This window comes from Falco cherrug, chromosome 11 (assembly GCF_023634085.1).
Source record: "Falco cherrug isolate bFalChe1 chromosome 11, bFalChe1.pri, whole genome shotgun sequence".
Lineage (NCBI taxonomy): Eukaryota > Metazoa > Chordata > Aves > Falconiformes > Falconidae > Falco > Falco cherrug.
In genome coordinates this window covers 7,952,677-7,976,266 of record NC_073707.1, presented here as the reverse complement: position 1 = coordinate 7,976,266, position 23,590 = coordinate 7,952,677, and the positions used below count along the sequence as shown (strand labels likewise).

General features: G+C 44.3%; 2 protein-coding genes and 1 long non-coding RNA gene across 7 annotated transcripts in view; 1 reads left to right on the top strand and 2 right to left on the bottom strand.

Moving 5' to 3' along the window:
* Positions 1 to 19,200, top strand: part of WDR33 (WD repeat domain 33) — a 71,296-nt gene extending 52,096 nt beyond the window's left edge. The window contains exons 9-23 of the mRNA XM_055723609.1: positions 93 to 247; positions 382 to 460; positions 982 to 1,092; positions 1,895 to 1,989; positions 2,151 to 2,159; positions 2,814 to 2,900; positions 3,149 to 3,288; positions 3,651 to 3,803; positions 4,166 to 5,215; positions 9,908 to 10,010; positions 10,294 to 10,756; positions 14,364 to 14,530; positions 14,661 to 14,753; positions 15,577 to 15,759; positions 18,547 to 19,200. Coding sequence (XP_055579584.1) covers positions 93 to 247; positions 382 to 460; positions 982 to 1,092; positions 1,895 to 1,989; positions 2,151 to 2,159; positions 2,814 to 2,900; positions 3,149 to 3,288; positions 3,651 to 3,803; positions 4,166 to 5,215; positions 9,908 to 10,010; positions 10,294 to 10,756; positions 14,364 to 14,530; positions 14,661 to 14,753; positions 15,577 to 15,759; positions 18,547 to 18,779 — 3,121 coding nt within the window. The 3' untranslated portion in view covers positions 18,780 to 19,200. The remainder of the gene's footprint in view (positions 1 to 92; positions 248 to 381; positions 461 to 981; positions 1,093 to 1,894; positions 1,990 to 2,150; positions 2,160 to 2,813; positions 2,901 to 3,148; positions 3,289 to 3,650; positions 3,804 to 4,165; positions 5,216 to 9,907; positions 10,011 to 10,293; positions 10,757 to 14,363; positions 14,531 to 14,660; positions 14,754 to 15,576; positions 15,760 to 18,546) is intronic.
* LOC129737052 (uncharacterized) lies at positions 8,859 to 9,452 on the bottom strand. Its single transcript, XR_008734452.1, has 2 exons — positions 9,208 to 9,452; positions 8,859 to 9,098 (listed from the first exon to the last, which is right to left on the bottom strand). It is a non-coding gene; the product is annotated as an uncharacterized LOC129737052 (long non-coding RNA).
* SFT2D3 (SFT2 domain containing 3) lies at positions 15,754 to 23,453 on the bottom strand. 5 transcript variants are annotated; one of them, XM_055723612.1, is made up of 4 exons: positions 22,211 to 23,453; positions 19,370 to 19,459; positions 18,277 to 18,359; positions 15,754 to 16,367 (listed from the first exon to the last, which is right to left on the bottom strand). In XM_055723612.1, exon 1 carries the CDS (start codon positions 23,282 to 23,284, stop codon positions 22,607 to 22,609), a length of 678 nt encoding a protein of 225 aa, XP_055579587.1. In that variant the 5' UTR covers positions 23,285 to 23,453; the 3' UTR covers positions 15,754 to 16,367; positions 18,277 to 18,359; positions 19,370 to 19,459; positions 22,211 to 22,606. The 5 variants fall into 5 exon arrangements, with proteins under 5 accessions (XP_055579587.1, XP_055579589.1, XP_055579590.1 ...); XM_055723614.1 differs by having other exon boundaries at positions 15,754 to 15,990; XM_055723615.1 differs by lacking the exon at positions 18,277 to 18,359 and having other exon boundaries at positions 15,754 to 15,990.
* Between the last annotated feature and the right edge of the window lie 137 nt (positions 23,454 to 23,590).

Sequence of the window (23,590 nt, the reverse complement as noted above, 5' to 3'; positions counted from 1 at the left end):
CTGAATATTTGGGAGTGGTAAATGATCACGTTCTTATTTGTGTCTGAGAAATCAGGACTTGGGCAAGCAGTCTTGTCTTTCTGTGCTTGCAGACATGCTCATAAAAACACAGTGATGGAGGTGAAACTCAATCTGAACGGCAACTGGCTGCTCACGGCTTCTCGTGACCACCTCTGTAAGCTCTTTGACATTCGTAATCTGAAGGAAGAACTTCAAGTCTTCAGGGGTCATAAGAAGGAGGCCACAGGTCAGAATTTGTTATTAATAAAAACCCACATGTTATCAGTTTGGGTTAAACATTGAAATATTTGAGATCCTGCTTTCCATTCGTTAGAATTCCTGACGTGATACTTTCTGACTGTGGCTTGCTTTGCATTTCAGCTGTGGCCTGGCACCCCGTTCACGAGGGGCTGTTCGCCAGCGGAGGATCAGATGGCTCTTTGTTGTTCTGGCATGTTGGGTATGTGGCATTTTCATCAGCACGTTCCGAAAACGTTGGTCAGATGTGCAAGCTGTTACACTAAATGCTTTTCACCTTTGAATCTGTATTTAACATGCATGTTTGTGTTACAGTTTTTCTCTGTACCTAAGGAAGTTGGTGAATATGCTTCATTTATGAAGTTTTCCTGTGCAGATGTATTTTAAGGGATACAGTTGCTTGAACAGAAAAAAAAAAAAGAGTCTTTTTAGAGAGAGTGATGAATGGTTGAACTGCTAGTTTGTTAGAGGTTGTGCTGAGGTGTTGTAATTATTTTGTTTCTAAGTGTACAGTTACAAATCCCTACGTTACTGAATTTCCTGTTAAGAACAACTGGGAATGATCAGTTCCCCCAGTAGAAAAATAACAGAGGCTTAAGTTTAGCAAAATATGGCATAGAGGAAGAGGAATGACTGAATAGCAAAAGTTTTGTGTTGTGTCTGTAGCAGGTACTCACCTGTGTGATGGCTAATTATTTTAATTTTTTTTCCTTTTTTTATCAGGGTTGAGAAGGAGGTTGGTGGAATGGAGATGGCCCATGAGGGAATGATCTGGAGCCTGGCGTGGCATCCCCTTGGACACATTCTCTGTTCAGGCTCAAATGATCACACCAGGTATTTTCAAATATTTAAAGAAAAGATCTAAGGGAATGTGTGCACATTTGGAAACTAGAAAGGCTGCATGGCATCAGTGAACAAAAAATAGATTGAGGTGATTCTGATACACAGCCAGTGGGCAGAGCAGAGAGAGAAACATGTCAAAATGAGACGGCACTGACATTTTACATTAAAAGGCAGAGTCTAACTTCTTGTCCTTCATCTAAAAAGCCTTTAAAAATACTAGGATTTGGGGTTTGTGTGAGCTTTGAAGAATTTTTTTACAAAGAATTGTTGTAGTTTCTTGCTGAAGAAACATTTTTATCTCCACAGCTGTTTTTCCCACGGATCTTGTACTGGTCTTGTCTGTCTTTTCACATTGCAAACGTACTTGGAGGCATATAGTTTGTGCTTTTAGGTTGAACATGCTGTAAACACGGGACATTTTATAAGTGGAGTAAATTTTTCTGTGTGGATGTGTGTATTGACAAGTTTAGCAGTATATGAAGAATACAATTGAATTGAGCAAAGGTTTTTGAAATGGACTAGAAATATATCTGTCCAGGATCTAATGTTGATGCCTTGTACTTACACCCCTTACACTTTGAAGTATCTTCTGAATTGTAACTATATAATTCAATATGATAATTGTTGGGGTTTTATTTTTGCTTTGAACCTCACACCTAATGTTCGGATGTAGCTCAGAACTTGAAGAGTTGAATCCTTACATAATCAAGATAGCAGGCTAAAAGTTAAAGAAGCATTAACGTAGTTAATACTCTTGACCCTTTATTGAAATCATATAACTTCCTTTTGACAGCAAGTTTTGGACCAGAAATCGTCCTGGAGATAAAATGCGAGATCGTTACAACTTGAATCTGCTCCCTGGGATGTCAGAGGATGGTGTCGAATACGGTAAGGCAGTTGTCCTCGATGTGGAGGAAAGAGGGTTGGGGTCAGGAGCAAGGCTGGGTGGGCACTAGAGTGCAGCTGCTGGGTAAGGCAGTTATTGGTGACTGCTCTCCCTGTTACCAGCGACCGCCACTCCAACACTGAGTTTTCTTTTGTTTCCGCAGCTCCCGGAGGTAAGACCTGCTCTGTCAGTCACTGGAAGGAGGTTTGGGTTTCCTTCTGGCAATATCTCCAGTTTATTTTTCTGCCTGAAAACTTCACATGACTTGAAGAATTCCTATAGTCCTTAACTACAGCAGGAAAGTCTTTCGAGTTACTGAACTTCACTAAAATCTTCAAACTTTACCCCTCTCTTACAGATGTATCTTGGTAATTTTAGGCTGCTCAGGGTTGCCCGGCTCTATGGCATGCCTCAGCAACCTTCTCATCTCTGGGGACGCATCTGTTTCTTCAGTTCTGATTATTTGCTCTTTTGTGTTTGGGGATGTTAATTAAAATGCAGCACTTTAATCCAATTTACGTTTTAAAAGATATTTGTTATAACAAAAATGGGTGTGGGTATGGGTTATTAGTTTCTTTTCTAAGCTTCCACCATAAACGTAACTTTCCTCAAAGAACCTAGTTTGTGACCTTTTGGGATGTATTTATGAATCCGAATTTGCAGTTCTTTTGAGATCCTGTAATTCACGTATGGAATTAAAAAAGTGACCCACTGCTTGTGAAATACGTGATGATACTAATAGTAAAACCATGTGAGAATTCAAAGGGATAAAATGATAACATAAAGGAAAGTGTTCCAAGTATAAGTATTTATTGTTTTTCTCTAGACGACCTGGAACCCAACAGCCTAGCAGTTATTCCAGGGATGGGAATACCTGAACAATTGAAAATAGCAATGGAGCAAGAGCAGATGGGTAAGCAGTAGCTGTGGGGAAGCATTTTCCTGAGCCAGCCAGATACTGTGTGACTCCTCTTTCATTCCTTTCATTCTTTTTGGTAGCACAGATGCTTTTTCCTAAAGTTACGTGTTGTGCGTATTTCCCCTGTAAAGAAGGAAGGGTTGCAAGCCTCTTGGTCTCTTGCCAGATAAGCCATGAAGAGAGTAATGGGATTTCTCTGTAAAGCTGCATTGCTCTGACTGTTTGTCTCCCTGGTGCTAAAGGGAAAGATGAATCCAATGACATTGAAATGACAATCCCCGGACTGGATTGGGGGATGGAGGAAGTAATGCAAAAGGACCAAAAGAAGGTGCCACAGAAAAAAGTGCCCTATGCAAAACCAATACCAGCACAGTTTCAGCAAGTAAGTACCTGATGCACAGTGAACGGGAGAGCAACTTGCTGTTTTCCCAACTTTACAAAGTATGTGGCTGTTGAAATGCTTTGGATTTCCAGTATCAGCTCTTTTACATCAGCACCCAGTGCAAAGTAATTTGCCACCATAGTTAAATAACCATTTAAGCATAAAACGCTTGGTTAAATCCCTTAGATTTTGTATCTGTACCTGGAAAATAGGATGTTATAAAATACGGAAGTTTTATTCAGCATTGTTTTTAGCTTCTGAACATCCATAGTACACAGCATTCCAGCTTATCCTTTCCCAGCGCAGCAATATGTCACATACACCTTCCACAGAATTCATCTTGTGCTTACTATTCTTTATAGGCATGGATGCAGAATAAAGTCCCGTTGCCTCCCCCGCCAGAGCCACTGAATGACAGAAAGGAAGATATTAAGCTGGAGGAGAAAAAGAAGACGCAGGCGGAGATCGAGCAGGAAATGGCAGCACTTCAGTACACAAACCCACAGCTCCTGGAGGTACGTAGGGAAAGACAGGAGCAAATTGGTTGTGGTGCTCTGTGAGATATATTTGGACCTCAGTTCTAAAATGTGCAGCTTGCTTTTGCAGTACTGCTTTCACCTTTTTTAAAAAAAAATATCCAGTTGAACAGGATATTGGACTTTACACGTGATGCTACAAAAGCTTCCGTGAGGCCCCTGCATTTCGCCTAACTAATACTGACTTATGGGTCTCTTTAGTTCTGTTTCTGTTAGTTAAGAGAAAAGCACTAAATGTTTTTCAAAGTCCTGAGAAATGAGATGATGATTGCTTCTGATGTTTAGTTGTTCCATATACCTCTGTGCTTATTTGATTTTTCTGGGTCACTTTTTCCGGTCAGCAATTGAAGATTGAGAGACTTGCACAGAAGCAAGCTGAGCAAGTGCAGCCGCCACCTCCAGGAGGCTCTCTGCACGGACCCCAGCCTTTCCCAGGGCAAGGCCCAATGTCACAGATGCCTCAAGGATTTCAGCAGCCCCTTCCACCTCAGCAGATGCCAATGAATATGCCTCAGATGGGACCTCCCGGTCCACAAGGACAGTTCAGACCTCCAGGACCCCAAGGACAAATGGGACCTCAAGGCCCTCCATTACACCAAGGAGGTGCAGGTCCGCAAGGGTTCATGGGACCACAAGGACCTCCAGGCCCCCAAGGGCCTCCACAAGGAATGCCACGGCCTCAGGATTTACACGGACATCAAGGAATGCAGAGACATCCTGGCCCTCATGGGCCAATGGGGCCCCCAGGTCCACAGGGTAACGCTGGCCCACAAGGCCACTTGGGACCGCAGGGTCTGCCTGGGTCTCAGACTCATTTAGGACCTCAGGGTCCCCCTGGCCCACAAGGTCACATGGGTCCTCAAGGTCCCCCTGGTAGTCAAGGAATGCAAGGGCCACCTGGTCCCCGAGGAATGCAAGGACCTCTTCCTCACAGCATGCAAGGAGCTCCAGGATCTCAAGGGATGCAGGGCCCTATATCTCAAGGGCCTTTGATGGGACTTAATCCAAGAGGGATGCAGGGTCCTCCAGGACCCAGAGATAACCAGGGACCTACTCCACAAGGGATGATGATGGGTCATCCGCAAGAAATGAGAGGTCCTCATATGCAAAGTGGTTTACTAGGACATGGTCCCCAGGAGATGAGGGGCCTCCAGGGACCCCCGCCACAAGGTACAATGTTAGGACCGCCACAGGAATTGCGTGGGCCACCTGGTCCACAAGGCCAGCAGGGACCTCCACAAGGCTCTTTAGTAGGGCCTCAAGGAAACATGCAAGGACCTCAGGGACAACCGAACCCTTCGAGGGGGCCGCACCCTTCCCAGGGCCCTCTGCCTTTCCAGCAGCAGAAAACGCCTCTGCTGGGTGATGGGCCTCGCCCCCCATTCAACCAGGTAGGTGTGGGTCTGCGTAACAGGAGCGTTAAGAACGGAGAGGTGATAACAGCGCCTGGTAGAGATGCAGAGCAAGAGCTGAGAAGCTGGAGGTTGGGCGTACCTGCAAGGCTGGGGCATCGGGAAAAGGGTGATGGGAAGAGTGGGGTCGTTTGGAAACAGCAGAGGTAACTGTCGGAAAAAGGTTATTGGTAGTACTGGTACAGAAATCAGTCTGCTATGACAAGTTGTAACCCTAAGAGGAGATCCAGGTTTTTTTAATTTGAAGTCACGGAATTGTCTTAAATGGAGAATTTCCTGGGTACTAGGTAAGCACTAAGTTGAATTTGAGCAAACTGAACGTAAGAAAACTCGTATGTTTAATTAAAGCAATATATTGCCAACTCTCCGTTGCCCCAGAGCAGTTAATCTGAACTGTGGGATGAATTTAACTTCCGGTTAATCTTAACTGTGGGTTAGCTGCCCCGGTGCTCCCTGGAGCCCGGGCTGGGCGGCGGGCGTTGCACACCATTGACTCGTTACTGCGCCGTGTGCTGGGGAGCGCGGGCGGCCAGTCTGTGTCGCACTCGCGCAGCTGGGGCAGGGTGGGCGCTGAGCTGGTGCTGCCAGTCGGGCATCCCTGTGTCGCGCTGCCTCGGCGCTCAGCTCCCGGGGGGTTCCCCAGCTCGACGATGTGCCTGCACTCAGCTGACCTGGAATACGGGAGAGTGTCGCTTATAGACGCACCAGTTGATTCTGCAGGGATCGAGTCAGGTTTCGATCAAGTCTGGTTCAGTGCCACGTGCCACCTGCTCTGCCCTCGTCAGCGGTGTTCGTAACAGGCTTATTCCACCTTCTGATCTACCACGGATAATGCAGAGGGTTTCATATTTATTAGCTCTTACAAGTTCCTATTTGCATGGCACTGACTCCCTACTTAAAATTTCTCTTGCTTGTTTTCAGCTTTAGGGTGAATTTTGATGAGGATGTTTGAAAAAAAAAAAAACTTCTACTTACTCAATTTGGGAAAATGCGTGGGGGTTTTTTAAACAGAGTTAACTCTTAGACTTGCAGACTAGAACCTAGACTCAGTAGTTTCTGGTTAAAGCTTTGCAGAGGTATGCATACAGTCCTTAGTGCAGTATATATATGTAGTGCATATATATATATGTATATATATGCATATAGTGTAGTGCAGTACCAATCACAGTGAGTGATGACATCGAAATGAGCTTTAGCTCAGTGATTCTGTTTCACGTTGAGGCAGGCTAAACTACAAATTCTGGAAGGTTTTGAATATATTTTTTTTCTTACAAATCAGCAATAAGTCCCTCCAGAAGTCTGTTAATGTGACTCTATTGCTGAGATTTCAAAAGCATCACAGTTAAGCAAACAAGAGCTGGTTCCACAGCTATCTAGCTAGAACTAGCATAATGTTTTTCATTGCTGTCTCAGGGAGACTCGCTTTTCTGCTTTGAGAATAATTACCAAGTTTGTGTATGTTTACACATGTGTGTGGGGCTGTCCTTGTCTGACCCTGCTGTCAACACTTCACAAAATTCAGGAAGTTGCTTTTGACAGGTGGCTGGTTATTTTCAATGAACACTGCTATCTTGAAGTCATTCATTACAGACATTAAAAAACGACGAAGCAAGGTATTTTTGACCATTTTTCCTTCCACGTGCAGCTTTAGTATGGTAAAGTCTTTTAAGAATGAACAGATTTTAGAGTTCGTAATGTCGGGTTTGCTATAGTTTGCTTCTTTGTAATATGAATATAATTACTATTATAGTGTTCCTACTGTTTCTCTTTTAAAAGGCCTTATCGGTGAGTTTTTTAAACAGCAGGCTTTAGCTCATTTTTTGTTCTGAACTTGACATTTGTCCTCTGTAAACTTGTATAACTCAAGTTTTAAAGCCCTTTAAAAAGCCTTCCTTTTCAGTGGCAGGAGCGTTTGGATACATACCTGCTTTATCAAGAGCTTGTGACATTAACACTGAACATATATACACATCTGTAAAGGTTAACATGCACGTCAGATAGCACTGTTCCCTGCCTCTGCTCCCCATGGGGAGGGAGGGGATTGCTGCCGGGGTGCGGGCGAGATGTGCATCTCCCACTGAGTGCAAGACCTGCTGCGAACGTGAAATGGGAGAGAGAACTGTTTATGGGAAGGAAATGGCCTGAGATGTGATTGTCACAATCTTATCCTGGAGATAGACATGTTGATATGAAAATGCAGATGGATAAACAGAATATTCCCAAGTTAGCAGTATCCCTTTGGAGCTCTTTTGCTATTGCTGGTTTAGTTTTGATCTTCTTACATTCCTTCTGGGTAGATAACGCTGAATTTCCTCTCATTTACTGGTTGAGTGAGGTACGAATCCTTTGGACCAGGTCTCTTGGTCCACACAGACAAACTTTAGGAGCTTGTGCACTAATTTAGGAGAAAGCAGATTTTGCTTATGGGTGAATACAAAGAATTGTTTCCCCTTCCAGTGCGTCATTTTAATTAATACAGGTGGCTGGCTTGAGCTAACCATGCCGTTTGCGTGGCCGGTGGTGTGGAGCAGTCGCGTGCTGCCGCACCAGCATCCCTGACCCGTGCAGAGCCGCAGCCCGTGCCGGGAAGCCGGGAGCCAGTGGTGGAGCCAGCGTGGGATGCTCCCGGCGTACCCAAGGCCATCTGCAGCTTTTAGAAAACTCTCTCCTGAGCTCTACGTATTTTGGTTTTCAGTTTCCAGCCCGGTTGGGGAACCAGAATGTATTTTGAAATCAAAGGCATGGGAAAATGTGGTGGTGTGGCACAGTCTGCCTGTGCGGTCAAAGCATGAGTTGTTTGGAATAGAGGGGTTTGCTGAACACCCAGGAAACTCACTTGGCGAGGGCTAAACCCTGCTGCTGGCATTAAACACTAGTGCCGTAAATTTCAGAAACTCAGTAAGGTTTGTTGTAGGTAAGCATATGCTATATATATGAGAAATCACAGAACTATGGCAAGTTTTTGGTCAAGAATGGTGGCAGCACTGTGACAGCTGGATCTTGCCTAGTCACGGAATTTATTTAGTCTGGATTCATGGTAACATTTGGTCACTAGGAAGATATTTTGGGGTTTTTTTAACAGGCATTGGGCCAGGCCTTTTATTTTGCTTTTTTTTTCCCCAAAGCCCTTACAAAATTACCCTATGCAAATGTGATGTTTGTGGTATATATTTGTGTGGTTTTTTGTGTTTATCACCTATATTGCAGTTGAATATAAATATTTAATTTAAAACCAGTATTTCAAGACAAGATGACAAAAATGCAGAAATGAACTTATTGCTTCTCTGCAACCAGAAAAAAAGGTGGTGTTTCTCAGAGGTAAATGTGGAGCATGAAAGTTGTTTAACTTTGATTCATGGAGAGATTAAGCAGTGTAATTATGAGTACAGTGATAGTGATGGAATGTAGGTTTTTAAGTATTTACAAACTACCTGCAGTCTGGAGGGTTTTTTACAAGCCAATATGAAGTCCAAGTCTAAATCTTATATATTAGACACGTCTAGGAAAAAAAAAACCTTATGTGCTTAGGGTTTTCTGGTGTGGGTTTTGGGTTGTTTGGGTTTTCTTTAGTGATGTCAAGGTAAGAAGATTTTGTATAGTAATGTTGCAAGTTTCAACTCTATCTTGTTCACAGTGATACATTTTTATTGTTTGGATCCCATTTGTACAGTGTAAATTACGTAGGTGCCCCCTTTTAGTTCCAGTCAGGTACAAACCCCAGATGATGACTTTTTCTCTGACCTTTGCTGTTTAAAGGCAGAATCAGACGGTTCAACCACATTGTTTCCTGATCAGTGTTATCATAGTGGGTCCTGTGTAAATGTGGTACCTGTAGAAATCTTCCGTGGGTCTGTGACAGCAGCTGAATGTAAAGAACATTATTTTATCCTTCAAAATGCCCCCCAAAAAAGAGAGAAAATAATGAAATACATATATGATCCCGAAGAAAAAATAAAGTATATATAACTTACGCAAACCTCTGCTCACTCTGCTGTTGTTGCTTGAGAAAAGCAGGTAACTGCAGCTTCTGCCTTTAGCCTTGCCAACGCTTAATGACCCATTAACAACTTGTCTCTTGGTGATTAGCCAAGTATTAGTACTTTCTTTTGATCCTAGAATTACCATTAAGAAAAAGAAACTTTGCCAGCTGTCAAAAACGAAAATCCTGTATTTCCATGTTAACAATTTACAAAGGTTTATAAGAGAGGTTCTCTTATGGCCCTGTTTTGACCTCCCTGTCACAACATTCTTGAATTATATTTTTTTCGTGGTTTCATTTTATTTTTGTTAATTTCCAAAGGAAGTCTTTGGTGCATACAGCTCTTTAACTGCATAGAAATCAGTACCTGGTATTTTTCAAAGAAATATACATAGCTTCCTCATGAATATTCCTAGAATATGAGCTTTATCATCTTTGGTTGTTACAGGTGAAATATTAGGCCTGGAAACACTTAAGTTTCCTATAAAACGGTGTGTTTCTTGGACAGTGACTGAAAAGTGTTAGTGATGTGAATGTCTGAGAAGTTAGGCTGGAAAATCAGCTGTTTCTGTTGTAAGGCCTGTGCAGATGGGCCTTTATGTAAAGAAAATTGGTTTTTCCCCCTTAGGAAATGCTTAAAAGCAAAAATACACATAGAAATTCACATGGCTTTTGTTGTTACATGCTTGTAGGACGGACAGAACCCAGGTCCTCCACCACTGATACCAGGACTGGGGCAGCAGGGAGGACAAGGTCGTCTTGGCCCTCACAACCAAGGACCTGGTCTTAATAAAGGTAATTAATTATATTGTCTGTTCTCCTGTGGGTAATCCTCCTAAAAGAGGCTGTTCCAGTGCAGTGCCTCTAGACAGAAAAGGCTGCAGCAGAGCATAGGGCCTTGGCTGAGAGGAAAGCTTCCATAGGCTTGGGCTGGAATGTAGAGGAAAAGTTTTCCCCCCCAAAAAAATTATTTCATGTGAAGTGTATGGTGTCTGCTTTGTAGAACTGTACGAACTAGAGCATCCTAGAGCGTTTTTAGAAAACGTTACAGAAATCTGCTATGATTTTTTCCCTCAAGGTGACTCCCGTGGTCCACCAAACCATCACATGGGCCCTCTCTCAGATAGAAGGCACGACCAGAACAGTGGTGGTCCTGAGCATGGGCCTGAGAGAGGGTTGTTTCGAGGTGGCCAGGAGTGGGGTGATGGTAGAGACAGCAGGGGCATGCCAGATAGACGAGGACCTCACCCAGATTTCCATGATGACTTTGATCGACCAGATGACTTCCGTGACGACTTCCATCCAGATAAGAGATTTGGCCATCGATTACGGGAATTTGAGGGGAGAGGAGGCCCACCATTGCAAGACGAAAAATGGAGACGAGGTGGACCTGGGCCTCCCTTTCCTCCTGATCACAGGGAATTTGAAGGAGGGGGTTCAAACCGTGGGCCTCCTGGTGCTTGGGAAGGACGGAGACCTTCAGATGATAGATATCCACGGGATCCTGAGGATGCACGGTTCCGAGGAAGACGAGATGAGAGGTAAGAATAACTCTACTCATCTTTTTTGGGTTAAAGGGTAAAATGGAGGGAACTCTTTCTTCCTGGTTTCCTTTTCATTAAGGAGTCTATCTGTTTCAGATTTATAAACTGGAAACCAATAAGGAAATGAAAACTCTAATATACCTGAGTATAGAGTCCATAAAAATCATTCAGTAATAGAAGAAAACTGGTCATTGTACACAGCAGCTTCCGTGTCTTTAAACAGTAAGTAAAGAGAAGGGAGGAAATTTGTAGAGAAGATCCAGTGACACAGGACGAAGATTTGAGACCGTTTTGATGAAAATTGAGAGAAAACTTGAAGGTTAAAGTGACAAACTTTTGAGAACACTAGAAGTGGATTTTGAGACTTTGTCTCCAGTCACAAACTACAGCATGACTGTAGAGACTCTAGAATGAGATGTAATATACTTGTAAGGAGCAGGAACAGTGATCCTACTATCAAATATAAGGGACAGAGCTACAGCATCTGTTGGACTGTTGAGACTTCTCTCATGGTTTTGCTTGTAGAAATTTTATTTCTCTTTCTGACTTATTTCTTAATGCCAAGTGAAGAACTCAAAAATAATCTAATTTACAGCAACGTCCATGCCATTGCTCACAATTTCCCAGTAAGTCACAAAAGGATGAATTTGCTTCTAGTTACCCATGTAAATATGGAGGGATTACGCTAAGTCAGCAAGATAACTGTCATCGAAATTGCTCCAGATTTATGCTAGTTCAACTGAGTTAAATTTGGCCTCCAAGGTCTAAGCCTCTCACTGACCACCAATTCTATATGTATAAGAACGTGTACTTGTACAAATATATTGTGGTCTCCACATAATGTGAATTTTGTGTGTTTTAGTTGCCTTTTTAATCATTTTCTTACATTCCTTTTACTTTGCATCTATACAGCTCTTTTAGCTATTTTCTACCTAGCTCTGTAAAGATGTTCCTTCCTTTTGTGTGAAGAGTATGAAAAGAAATGAACAGTAACTAAAAGAAGGTAACAATTAAAGCCATTTTTAAAAAAAGTAAAAGTAGAGAGGATCCAAGCTGAACGGTCTGCATTATGGAATTCTAAAAGACACAGCAGACAACGCTTTAGAAGCTCAGTAGAGATTTTCAGATCTTGTACTGGAAATGCTTAGGGACTGGAAAATACTTTATGATGATTTTTAAAAAGGGTTTCAGGAAGAGAGTTTAAGAACTTTGTGACCTGTAAATCTGACTTCTGAACTAAGAAAAGTCTATTTGTCAGAGTACAAGTGTTTTTACAGCGAGTTTGGTTTAAAAGGAATGGGCACAGGGCTATGCAATGCTTGTTGTGCTTGCGAACTTGATGAATTCCTTTGAATGAAGGTGAATTAGGTGCCATTTACTGCAGAGGCTGAGATGAATTTAACAATCCCAACCACTTATTTAGCTGACTGGGTTTGGAATTTAGATGGTAACTGGTTTGCTCAAGCATGAGAGGGAAGTGTGTGTATGTGTGTTTCTCTCTAATTTCCCATCCTCTTCATCCCTGTCCTGTTCTTACTCTACCTGTGCACATCAACATGATGCTTCTACCGCAGAGACCTGCCTCTTCCTGCCTGCTAATCTGCACAGTGTGTAGTTCTGTATATTAAGGTCCTAGGCCTCAAGGAAGAAGATCTGAGAGCAGTCAAACAGGAACTGAGCCCTATGCAAGGCAGGGTTTTACACGTGACTGATACGAATAAGTGAAAAAGGATATGCGTAACATAACGTTAGGAGCTGTGGCTGTGTCAGGTGTAGGTATGATAGATTTCAGAGCTAAACAGTGTCCATAACGTTGCCTGGAAGCTAAAGGAAAGGCCCTATTTCTGCTAGCCATAGGACCTGGTGTTGCAAATCTTGGTAATTCACAAGCTAAGCAGAATCACACCACGTCAGTATTAAAATGGGAGGCCCTCTAACCCATCTAGAGGACTGTGCTGTTTCAAGGCTAAACAATATTGCTATGTGATTATTTGAACCATTTGTACCTGAAACTGTTCAGTTTGTTTTCCCAAGTCATCCAGGTTTATGTGAAATGGTTCACTGTCCATACATAGCACTCCCTCCATCCACTGTTGTACCTCTACGGGCACAGCAGCCTCCTCTCTGTGTTGTGTTTGTTTTCTGGGAGGTGGAGACAGACCTATTGTTTTTAATTAAAAAAGAAAAATGTAAAAGTTTAAAAATATTGTATTGTGTTATGACTACTGTTAAAATATTTAAATTTGTAATTAAAAGGTTAATGTTGTTAAAATTCTAAATAAAAGTATCTAAAGTTTTGCTTGTAATAGGATGCACTGTGTCGTTAATGAGCTGGGGAAGGGGATGTTGCACAAAGCCAACACCATCTGAGTATTATGGTGGTGACGGTTTGCCCAGTGTGGAACTGGGACAAGAGGGGAGGTGGGAGGCATCAGTGTGACTGGGCAGAGAGCACTCGGCATTACGCCTGCTGGCACCAAGGGGTGGGCAGCAGTGTGGGCTCGCGCTGCCAGGGCTCCTGAACCGCTGTGCCTGCACCACCTAAACACTGTCCTGTGCTGGCACAGGAGCTGGGCTGTAAGTGAGACGATCCCAGCTGCCGGTGCCAGCACTTGTGGGGCACTCTGCGCGCACTTGTGGGGTTGCAGTAATACGCAGAATGTGTATGCGCTTTTACGAGCACTCCAAGGGTTCGAACTGGTCAGGTAAAAACCCCAGACTGCTAGTACCCATGCGGCCATCGACAGGCTTACCTGCGATGGCAGTGACAGTTCGTTACGCACCGTTCTTTCTGGAGATCTGCGTTAAAAGCCCAGTGTGACACTGGAGGGGCCATACTCATTTCAGATGAGATGCAGAACCCAGTCATACCAAATGACTGAAGATGCCATGGTACTTACTAGAAGGAAATTATCAACTTTAGTGTGATAACTGAAATTGCAAAACAAAATTCTGCATTATTGCAGTGGGATAAACCGTTCTTCAGGTTGTAGAATGCCACTGTGCACGCTGTTCAGCAATCATCATCCCCGCAGAGCCAAGTGCAGCCTAGATTCATTTGTTAAAACTGTAAACTTAAAAGGACGGAACAAAAAAAGAGAATATTCTAGCAAAAGAATCCCATATCAATAGGAATAAGATGCTGGAATATTTTGTTACAGCTGTGAACCGTTGCTTGTATTTTTTCAGCTTGTTTTTATCACTAAAGTGGAAGGGAAGAAAGGGAAGGGGAAAGTAAGACCACCACAGAAGGGAAATTCACTTGTACTTTTCCTTACCTTACCTTGTGTCTATCGTCACTCACTGATCGGGGGTTCCCCCCCCGCCCCTTTTCATTAAATGAATGCAGTATATTTGACAGTATTTTTCTTGTATGAAAAACCAATACAACAGAAGCAAAATCAAGGGAAAACTACAAAAATGAATAAACAAAGTGCTCAAAAACAGAAAATGAGCACTTCACCTACAAATCCTATTCTAGTAACTGTATGTGCTATAGTATTAAGTAAAACAGACATAAGTTATTATTAAAGTGAAACTGACTCAAGTTTATCAATCTAAGTTCTGCCTAAAAAACACATTTGTACCATGTTCTTTCTTGTAGCTTCAGAAGAGCAGGACCCTCAAGACATGAGGGCCGGGGACCCAGGGGGCGAGACGGCTTTCCTGGCCCCGAAGATTTTGGGCCAGATGACGCTTTTGACTCTCCAGATGAAAACTCAAGAGGAAGGGACCATGGTGTTCGGGGACGAGGTCGCGGTGCTATTCGAGGTGAGAGGAACATTCTTCTACACTGAAAAGCAAGGATAAGGAAGCAAAGACATTTCTGGGGCAAACTACAGTATTTTCATGAATAGGATGTCTCTTCTCACTCCTGTCCCCTGCATCTCTTACTGCGCAGGAGGCCGGAAGGGTTTACTTCCTACTCCAGATGAATTTCCACGCTTTGAAGGAGGGCGGAAACCAGAATCCTGGGATGGAAACAGAGAACCAGGTAAAAAAACGTGAGGTTTGTTTTAGGTAATAGACTAGACTTCTACAATATACCACTTACAAGTAGATTCTTTTTTTTTAAATCACATCTTTTTCCTGTACCTCATATGCTTGTTACCAGTTTTTTACCATGAGAAAACCAAAACGTAGTTCTTTGGGCTTCTAAATTCAGGAAACAATTAACTATACAAATTTAACTGGCTGTAAATGCAACTGTCTCACTGAACAAAAGATTATTGTGGCCTTAAGTTGAATTCTTGTACAGCCTGGAACTGCCTGTTGTCACCTGTGGATGACTAAAGCATATCTCGTGGGGTTTTTTTTTTGAGATGTATATTAACGCAGATAGTAATTTTTCTCTTGGATGGCACCTTCTTATTGGCTGCAAAAACAATGTTTTCAGCTGCAATGCCTGACAGCTTGTTGGTATTTGCAGTTGTGTTACTAATGGCAACCCCTTGTGGGGCAAAACTGAGTGTCAGAATGTCATGGGAAAAATGAGCACAAATGACACGTGAATAAATGGAGATGTGATTGTCTCTAAAATATAAAAAAATATTTTATACTGAAAAGAATACTTTACATCTGTCACTTCTTTCTTTCCCATCATCTTTTTACGTTTAGCTTTCTTGCAACTCATCCACCTGATGTTTGCTTGTTTGCCTGCTGGGATGGCGGGGGGGGAAGCTTTATGTAATTTTAACTTAAAATTGTGTGCCAAATAGTGTGGAAAGTATGTAAATTTGTGTGACTGCCTCCAAAAATGAGGAATGATGATCGGATGAACATTACTTACCCTGGTTTTTTTTTCTTTTCATGCTCAGGTCCTCGTCCAGATCACCCTCATGACGGGCATTCTCCAGCTAACAGAGAACGTTCTTCTTCGCTCCAGGGCATGGACATGGCCTCATTGCCACCACGTAAACGTCCCTGGCACGACGGACCAGGGACCTCTGACCACAGAGAAATGGATGCTCCAGGTGGACCTCCAGAGGAAAGGGGCAAAGGTAAAAAGCCCCTTGTATTGAAAACTTTATGTAACGCCGGCACATTTCCCAACAGTAGGCTTATCCAGAATTCCTTATCTGTTCAGAGGGGATAACGCTGAACTGGTAAATATTTGATCTTACCAGCTGTGAAGCTGAAGACCAGTCTTACAGGGAGCATATGAACAGAGGGATTTTCTGGGACATCAGATCCAAATCAGCTCTCCACCATCGTATCTCTTCTTTATTGTCCTGTTCAAAAGCAGTTTTTGGCTCCCTGTTACTCCAAGTGGAAAACTCTTGTTAAGAGCTTTCTTCCCCCCCCCCCCCCTCTTAATTTTCAGAATAGATTATTTGTTAATATTCATGCTTGTGCTAGTGTCCTTCAACTGAAATATCTTTTGTGTCTCGGCCTTCATTCTGTTGTCCTTTAGAAAGCTGACTTTTTTTAAGTAGTTTCTTATGAGTTCTGTGCTTGTAAGAGTGGAAGTGTGGCCATCCATGATCAGCCCAGATGTCCGTAACGCTCAGTAGCTTGTCTTCAACAACAGGCAGTAGCATGTACTGAGGGATGAGTGTTAAGAACACTGTAGGTCTGTAGCGATAGGTCCCCGAAATGCTTTCTAAACCTATGAAGATCTGTAGTTCAGCGATTTACTGAAATATTTTTATATTTAATAGCTTTTGATAGCTACCTTTTGTGTGCTTCTCTAATTGCTTTAAGGATTGTATAAACTTTTGATAACCAAACTTAACTGGGCTCTCAAATTTAATTGCAGTAGACTATGGTTTAAAGAAATAAAGGAAGGATTTTTTTTTTCTTGTTTGAAGCCTGTTGTTCACTAATATCATTTGACTGGGACAGCTGAAAGTTGATCCCTGTTATTTCTGAATGTCGTCACGTCTGACTGCACTGAACTCACCATTTCCAACCTGAAGTAGCTCTTCTCCAAGCCAGAGTTCTATTCTGTTCAGATGTTCTCTCTGGGAAGTTGTTCTGTCTGTATCTTTTACTATCCTTACTACTCTGTATGTACACTTTTCAGTTTTAATTTATCCTTTTGTAAATTAAATGGGGTAACTTGGAATTGCGTACACTATTTAAGATGTGGTTTAACCATGCATTTCTACATTTCACTTGCTTTTGTTCTGTTTTCTCCATTCTTTCCCAATAGCACCTGATGTCATAATTCCCTCTTTAACTAACTACTAAACAGTCACATGGCACTGTCGTGCAACCGGCTACTGTAACCCACAAAATACATTCTTTTGGAGTCAGTAGCTGCCTCAGAGCCTACTACTGTGTATGCCATTTCCACAATTCATCCTATTAACCTTGCACGAGTTCTTAATCCTTTTTCCTCTTATAAATCTCGGGATTGCTGTTGTCTTTTTTTTTAATGTCTTCATACTGACCACTCACTGTTAGGAAGTGCTCAGTGACAAAAGATCCTTCTCAGTTGCTTCCAAATGCTGAGCTGCCAGCCTATAGTTGAATTTTTTGTTGTTAGACCTTTGTTGCTCTGCTTCATCTTTTTTGCCCCACTGAATATCATTTCACTTCTCTTACTGTTGTCCTGAAGCTCATTTAGCTTTAACTGTATGCCAGTCCTCCTCTGCATCCTCTGCATGGACATGTATTAACAGCAGGTTTTATCATTTGTTCACAGATGTTTTTAATAAAACTCTGCTGGTAAACTCCCTCTGTATCAATATTTTTCCTTTCAAAACTGTATGTTGCGTTTGTCATTTAGCCAGCATCTTATCAAATCTGTAAGGATTCCTTCTCCAGCTCCAGTAATAATTTGTGATAACTCTATCAGATTCTTTATTGAGCTAAAACCAGTTAACTACCACACTTCTTGTGCCTACACAGCCCATTAATGTACCAAAGAAAGTTTAGAACAACAGCAGAAAGTCAGATAAACAAAATATGAAGAATACTTTTTCACATATGGGCTGTGTCACCTTCAGTTGTATTGGTAAAGTCATTTGAAGATTAAAACTTCAGGAACTATAAACTCTCTGGAACAATTTGGTCTCTTATTTTACACAGAACCAAGCAGTCTCAACAACAACAAAAAAATCACTCTTGTTTAAGTGGAGCAAAAATATCCTAATTTAGCGGTAGCACGTGTCCATAAAGCACTGTTACCAATTTTTTTCAAAATACTGGTTTTTACTTTGAGCTAATGACTTCAGGTGGGTTTTATGTTACTATACGTATCAGTACTAAAAAGATCGGTGAGAAGCAGAAAATCCTGTTCCTGGCAGTAAAAGCTCATGTATTTTATGTTCCTGGTTAGGAGAAAAACAGCATTTTTCCATCATTTCTAGCAAAATATGGAATGAAACAGTAACGTTACTCATTGTCTTCACCACTAACCTCAACTAATCCATCAGTGCAATGTCTTTGTTAAGGGAAAAAAAGTATTTTGCAATAAAAATATACAGAGAACAACAGATGGTGTTAAAGCATAAGAATCAGGCATGCCTGGCAATTTTGAGGACACCGTGACTATCACTGTTCTAACTTACTTCGTTTAAGTGATTGCTGACTGTATCAGATATAGTCTCCTTTAATTCCTGAGGAACTGCTTGATTGCTGTCCTTCTTCTGGACTGTAATGGAGACACATTTATGTAAGAAAAATCGTATAGAGGGAGGGGACATAAAATTACAGGTCTCAGCTACATTTGGTCTGCGAATGATTTTACACCGCAGAAGAACTAGCTAAACAGGTGGTATATCTGAGAAGAGGCACGGCTTAGGCTTCAGTGTCAGTAACGCATTCTGCTTCATTTTTAGGACGAGGAAATTCAGGACCGTCACAGAGGGCACCAAAATCTGGGAGGTCTAGTTCTTTAGATGGAGACCATCACGATGGATTCCACAGGGATGAAGCTTTTGGTGGAGGCCCTGCAGGAGGCAGTAACCCTTCTCGAGGAGGAAGGAGTGGAAGTAATTGGGGGAGAGGAAGTAACATGAACTCTGGTCAGTCAAGAAGAGGAGCATCTAGGGGTGGTGGAAGAGGCCGATAGAAGAGGCTTTGACTGGGTCACACCCAGTCCTTGCTGGACAGTATTTAAATGGACTGCTACTCTGGACTCATAAAGTAACCTGCAACGCCACAGACCTGGATTCTTAACTGGGATAACTGAATGTGCATTAGTTCCTAACAAGGGTCCTTTCCTAGATCAACCAACTGCTACTAGCTGCAATATTGTAGCTAGTTTTCTGTTTTGTCCTCTTCTCCCCTGTTTTCCTTACCTTCTTTTTACCTACTTTGTTTTGTGAAGAGCTGGAATTTTTTTTAAGTGTTGTGAGACATGGAGCACCTCCACAGATCTCAGCTCACCTCCAGACAGAAACTTGTTTCTATATGTACAGTTTGTCAGAAGAGTTACGTTGTTTTTGTATGAATACAGAATGTAATTTGCGCAAAAATTAACAAAAAATCAACACTGTGTGATTCTTTACTCACATATTACTATAAAGAGGGTTGTCTTTAGGCAAACTCGTGTATCAGATGCAGCAACAGAACTACCTCCTGAAATCTCAACCTTTTAAAATACTAATAGCTGATTCCTAGGTTTTTTGTTTCTCAGTTGTAAAGAACTTTCATTTTCACCTTCAGCCACATCTGTCCACAGGTTACAAGTGGTGCTGATGTTAAAATTCCAAACCATGGGAAATCACCGCTGCTTGCTAGTGTACCATCCTGAAAGAGAAAAACGTGGAACACCATTTAGAAAAAGTTGTCATAGACATAACGTGACATTTTCTGGACTGCTAGCAAAATAGACATCATGACAAATACTGTCATTCTGTGCTTTACCTGGGCAAGCCACATATTTTTGTTCAAAACAGGATCTGTTTATAGAAATTGAGGAAGCTTGATTCCTCATACGTTTAGCAGCTTGATTCGTATGGATGCGTATGTTTTACAGTGGCTGTAGGACACTGTTTGAAGATACGGGTGTTGAGCAGGATCTGGTGCATTCAAATGCTCAAAGTGCAAACTTCGATAGTTGATCACTTTCATCTTAACATTTTTAAAGCATCTTTTCTTCTTTAGGATATTGTTTCCTAGTTTTACTGGGGGGGGGGAAATGAGGAGGAGGGGTTATTCACACTTCCTGCATTACATATTAAAGCTGCTTACCAACCAGGAGTTTATGTTTTCCCCTTATATCATTCATACGCATCATCTCCTGTCCACCAGGTTGTCAGAAAGCTCCTTTAATACCTAAAGCCTCCGTGAAAATTTGATCACGTAAGTACATATTCTAAAGCCAGCTCTCAGGAAAGTCCTACATTAGAAGTATAGGATATAATGTATAATGAAAAATATCACTGCCCAGCTCCCTCCTGCCTTGAATTTAATGTTACATTGCCATACTATCCTGAATATTGTATTTCTGTAGCTGACAAGGCTACTGCAACAACATAGCAATACATGGCAGCTATTTTATCTGGCTTCTCATCCAGTCTAATTTACTAAAGCCTGGCTTAAGTCCTGATGACCCATCTTATTTAAACGAGGTCAGAGATGCTCAGCTGCTCTTCTCTTGGTTTAGTCAGTCACAAATAGGGGAGGTTCTTATTTTTTTTATTAGTAGTGTATAAAATGGCATTTGAAAATTACAGTAATTACCTCTGATCATTAGCCAATAAAATCCTTGTTATGGGGCTCTAAAGAGACAGAATGGACTGAAAGGAATTAACTGGGAAGCTTTTGCTGAGATGCGCCTGCTATGACACGGTTTCTCCTTTGGGGGTGTGGGGATAACTGCTTTTTACCTCTGTCTGAAGAAAGATTTTGGTCACTTTTGGTATACATCAGGGAGTCGGGATCTGTCCTGAAGTTTTAATGATAAATACCAATGGTGTAATCATTAGCAAAGGGGAAAGCTTGCCATTTTGTCTTTTTTTTTTAAAAAAAAAGCCCTATATATTTTTAAGGGGCTGAAAGTGACTTTTGTCTAATAAATACGTGATTTAGAGGATGAGCTTTAGTCCTAAATTGAACCACAGTCCTCTACCAAAACAATTTAGAGGGCACCTACTAAAAGGAAACGCAGCTTTCTCTATCGAGACAAAAGAGAGTATGCTTGGTTTTCCTCTGACTGCCGGTTAACTCCTTAATCCGCTGTGGTACCTGGTGTTAAGTCATATTCTTATCAAGGGGCACCTTTTTAAATTAAGTTTTGAAATACTCCATGATCATGGAATATGTGCAAAAAAATCAGAAGAAAACTGGATAATTACCTAGCTTTTGTATAAAATCTTAGAAGATGACAGCATAGCAGGAAAGACAGAAGCACCTTCCCAAGCTGTTATACCATGACCCATGATTGCTGGAAAATGGATAAAGTTACTTAATGGAAATACACTTCTGTACTCTTAACGACATTTTACCAGTGCTGCACGTAGAGTCCTTATGCTCTACCTGCTAGTTTACAGCTCCACCTTGTCCAAGATTTGTTTAATTTGATCCTGCTGTTGGGAATAAAATTAAATTTTATATACTACTGCTTAGAAGTTGTAAACAAGAGAACTGATTTAACGCTATTCACATAGCTCTGATCTACATTTTTAAGGAAAAAAGTGACCATTGGTGGAATATCTATATTGACATCTGGTACACAAGTAGTTTTATTAAAGCCATCTATGTACATTTGAGTACCCCCATTTAACAATTTCAGTTGAATTCGGAGCAAGTATCAGGTGAAAACGCTAAACCCTAAGTAGTGATAGATGAATATTGCAGCGTTTGGCTTTATTTTGTATATGAGGCACGTATAGTCAGTGAGGCACTGGGGCTCGGAGCCGGTTAGGCCTGGCAGTCCTGTTACCCGCAGCAGTGTAGCCCAGCCGGAGGCGCCTGGATTTGGCACCTTCCTGAGGCTGCTTGTTCTGCGCTAGCTCCGACACGCTCTCATTACCAGCAAATCCATTTTGAAAGGTCATGCTGTGACAAGTAAGCAATTCCTGCCCGACTTGAGAGAGGAAAAAAAAAATAATAAAAAAAAAAGTTCTAAGAGCTGAAGCTACCCTTTGAAAGCCCACGCATGCGCCACCTTGCAGGAGCCGTAGGGCAGCAATACCTGCAAAGCCAAGGCTCCCAGGACTAGCACCTCTCATCCGATCATCATCATGCAAGACTACCCTTAGAGTTAATGGATGGGGTTTTTGTGACCCACAGCCCCAGGAAAGTTTGTTTCACGTACTGGATGGTATTTTAAAGATGGGTTTTTTTTTTTTTTAGAAATGCAGTTCAGTGGAGATAGTATTGGTATGCACCACTGGCCTGAGGCAGCTGACGCCTGCCCCGTGCACCAGCTAAAGCGTTTTGAGAGCGCAGGGGTCGGCACGAAACCGAGTTAACAGCAGTTAACTCCGGACGTCCAGCCCCCGGCCCGGCCCGGGGCCGCCAGGTTGTCTCCGTGTGGGCACCAGCCGTACGCACCTCAGCCGTCAGACTCGCGTTTCGGGCAGCGGGCGGCTCCGCGGGGACACCTCGTCGGCTCCGGCATCTCCCTCACGCTTCGGCGGCGGCTGCGGCAGCGGGAGACGGGGAATGGGAGGGGGGGGTTGGGGCGCCAGCTCCGCCCGCACCGCACGGCTGCGGCAGGGCGCTGTCCCGAGCCGAGGGCGGCCCGGCGGGCCCGCACCCCCACCGGCCGCCCCGAAGGCGGCGGAACGAGTTCAGAGTCACCGGCGCCGCTCCCGGGCGCCCGCCGCCGCGCATCTTCCTCGAGTAATCGGCGAGGGAGACCCAGCAGGAGCGCGGAGGAGGCGAAGAGATGCGGCGTGCGGATCCTCATCCCCGCGGCGGCCGGCGGGAGCCCCGCCGCCCCTCGGCTCACACCGGCAGCGCCTTGCCGCGGCGGCGCAGCGCGGCGCCCAGCAGCCCGGCCAGGCGGCGCAGGCCGGCGGCGCCCCCGGGCAGCACGGCCAGCAGCGCGGCGGCGGCGGCGCCCAGCTGCACGGCGGCGCCCAGCGCCGTCAGGAGGGTGCTGCGCAGCCCCAGCGCCGCGTACAGGGTGCCGCCCAGGGCGCCGAGGTAGAGCAGGGAGCCGCGGCCGGGCTCCCGCAGCAGGCGGGCGGGCCCGCGCAGCAGGGCGGCGGCGCCCAGGGCGCAGAGCGAGCCGAGGGACCAGAGCAGCGCGAACTTGCGGGCGCGGAGCAGCAGCAGCGGCGCGTACAGCGCGGCCAGCCCGAAGCAGAGGGCGGCCAGCAGCAGGCACAGCCCGCTCCCCGCCAGCCGCTGCCAGCGCGACAGACCCGGCAGGCAGGGGTCCGCCTCGGCCGCCCACGGCCAGCCCGAGCCCGCCGCCGCCTCTGCGGGGGGGGCGCCGCGGCCCGGCGGGAAGGGGCTCAGCGGGCCCAGCCAGGCCCCCAGGCCGCCGCCGCCGCTCCCCGTCTCCTCCTGCGAGCAGCGGGCGGGCGGCGGCGGCGCGGGGGCCGCGCTGGAGCCGCCGGCGGCGGCGACCTTCGACTGAGCGAGGTACTCCTGCAACTGCCGGCCCAGGTCCGCCATGGCGAGGCCGGGGAGCGCTCAACGGGCATCACAACGCGCCGCCCGCCCGCCCCGCCGCCATCTTGCCGAGTAGCTGCATCCGGGTTAGCGGCCATCTCCGACGGCCCGCCCTGGCGGGGGTGGTGCTGGGGCGGCGGGCGGGCCCGCGCGGAGGAGGCGGCGGTTGAGGTGGTGCTGAGGCGAGCGAGCTCTCCCTCTGCCGCCGCTTCTTCCCGCCCGCCGTGTTGCGGGGGAAGGAGCGCGGAGGCGTGTGGGGCAGGGGCTGCCGCGGCCTCTCGTCGCTGCTGCTGCTCCTCGCTAAGCGGC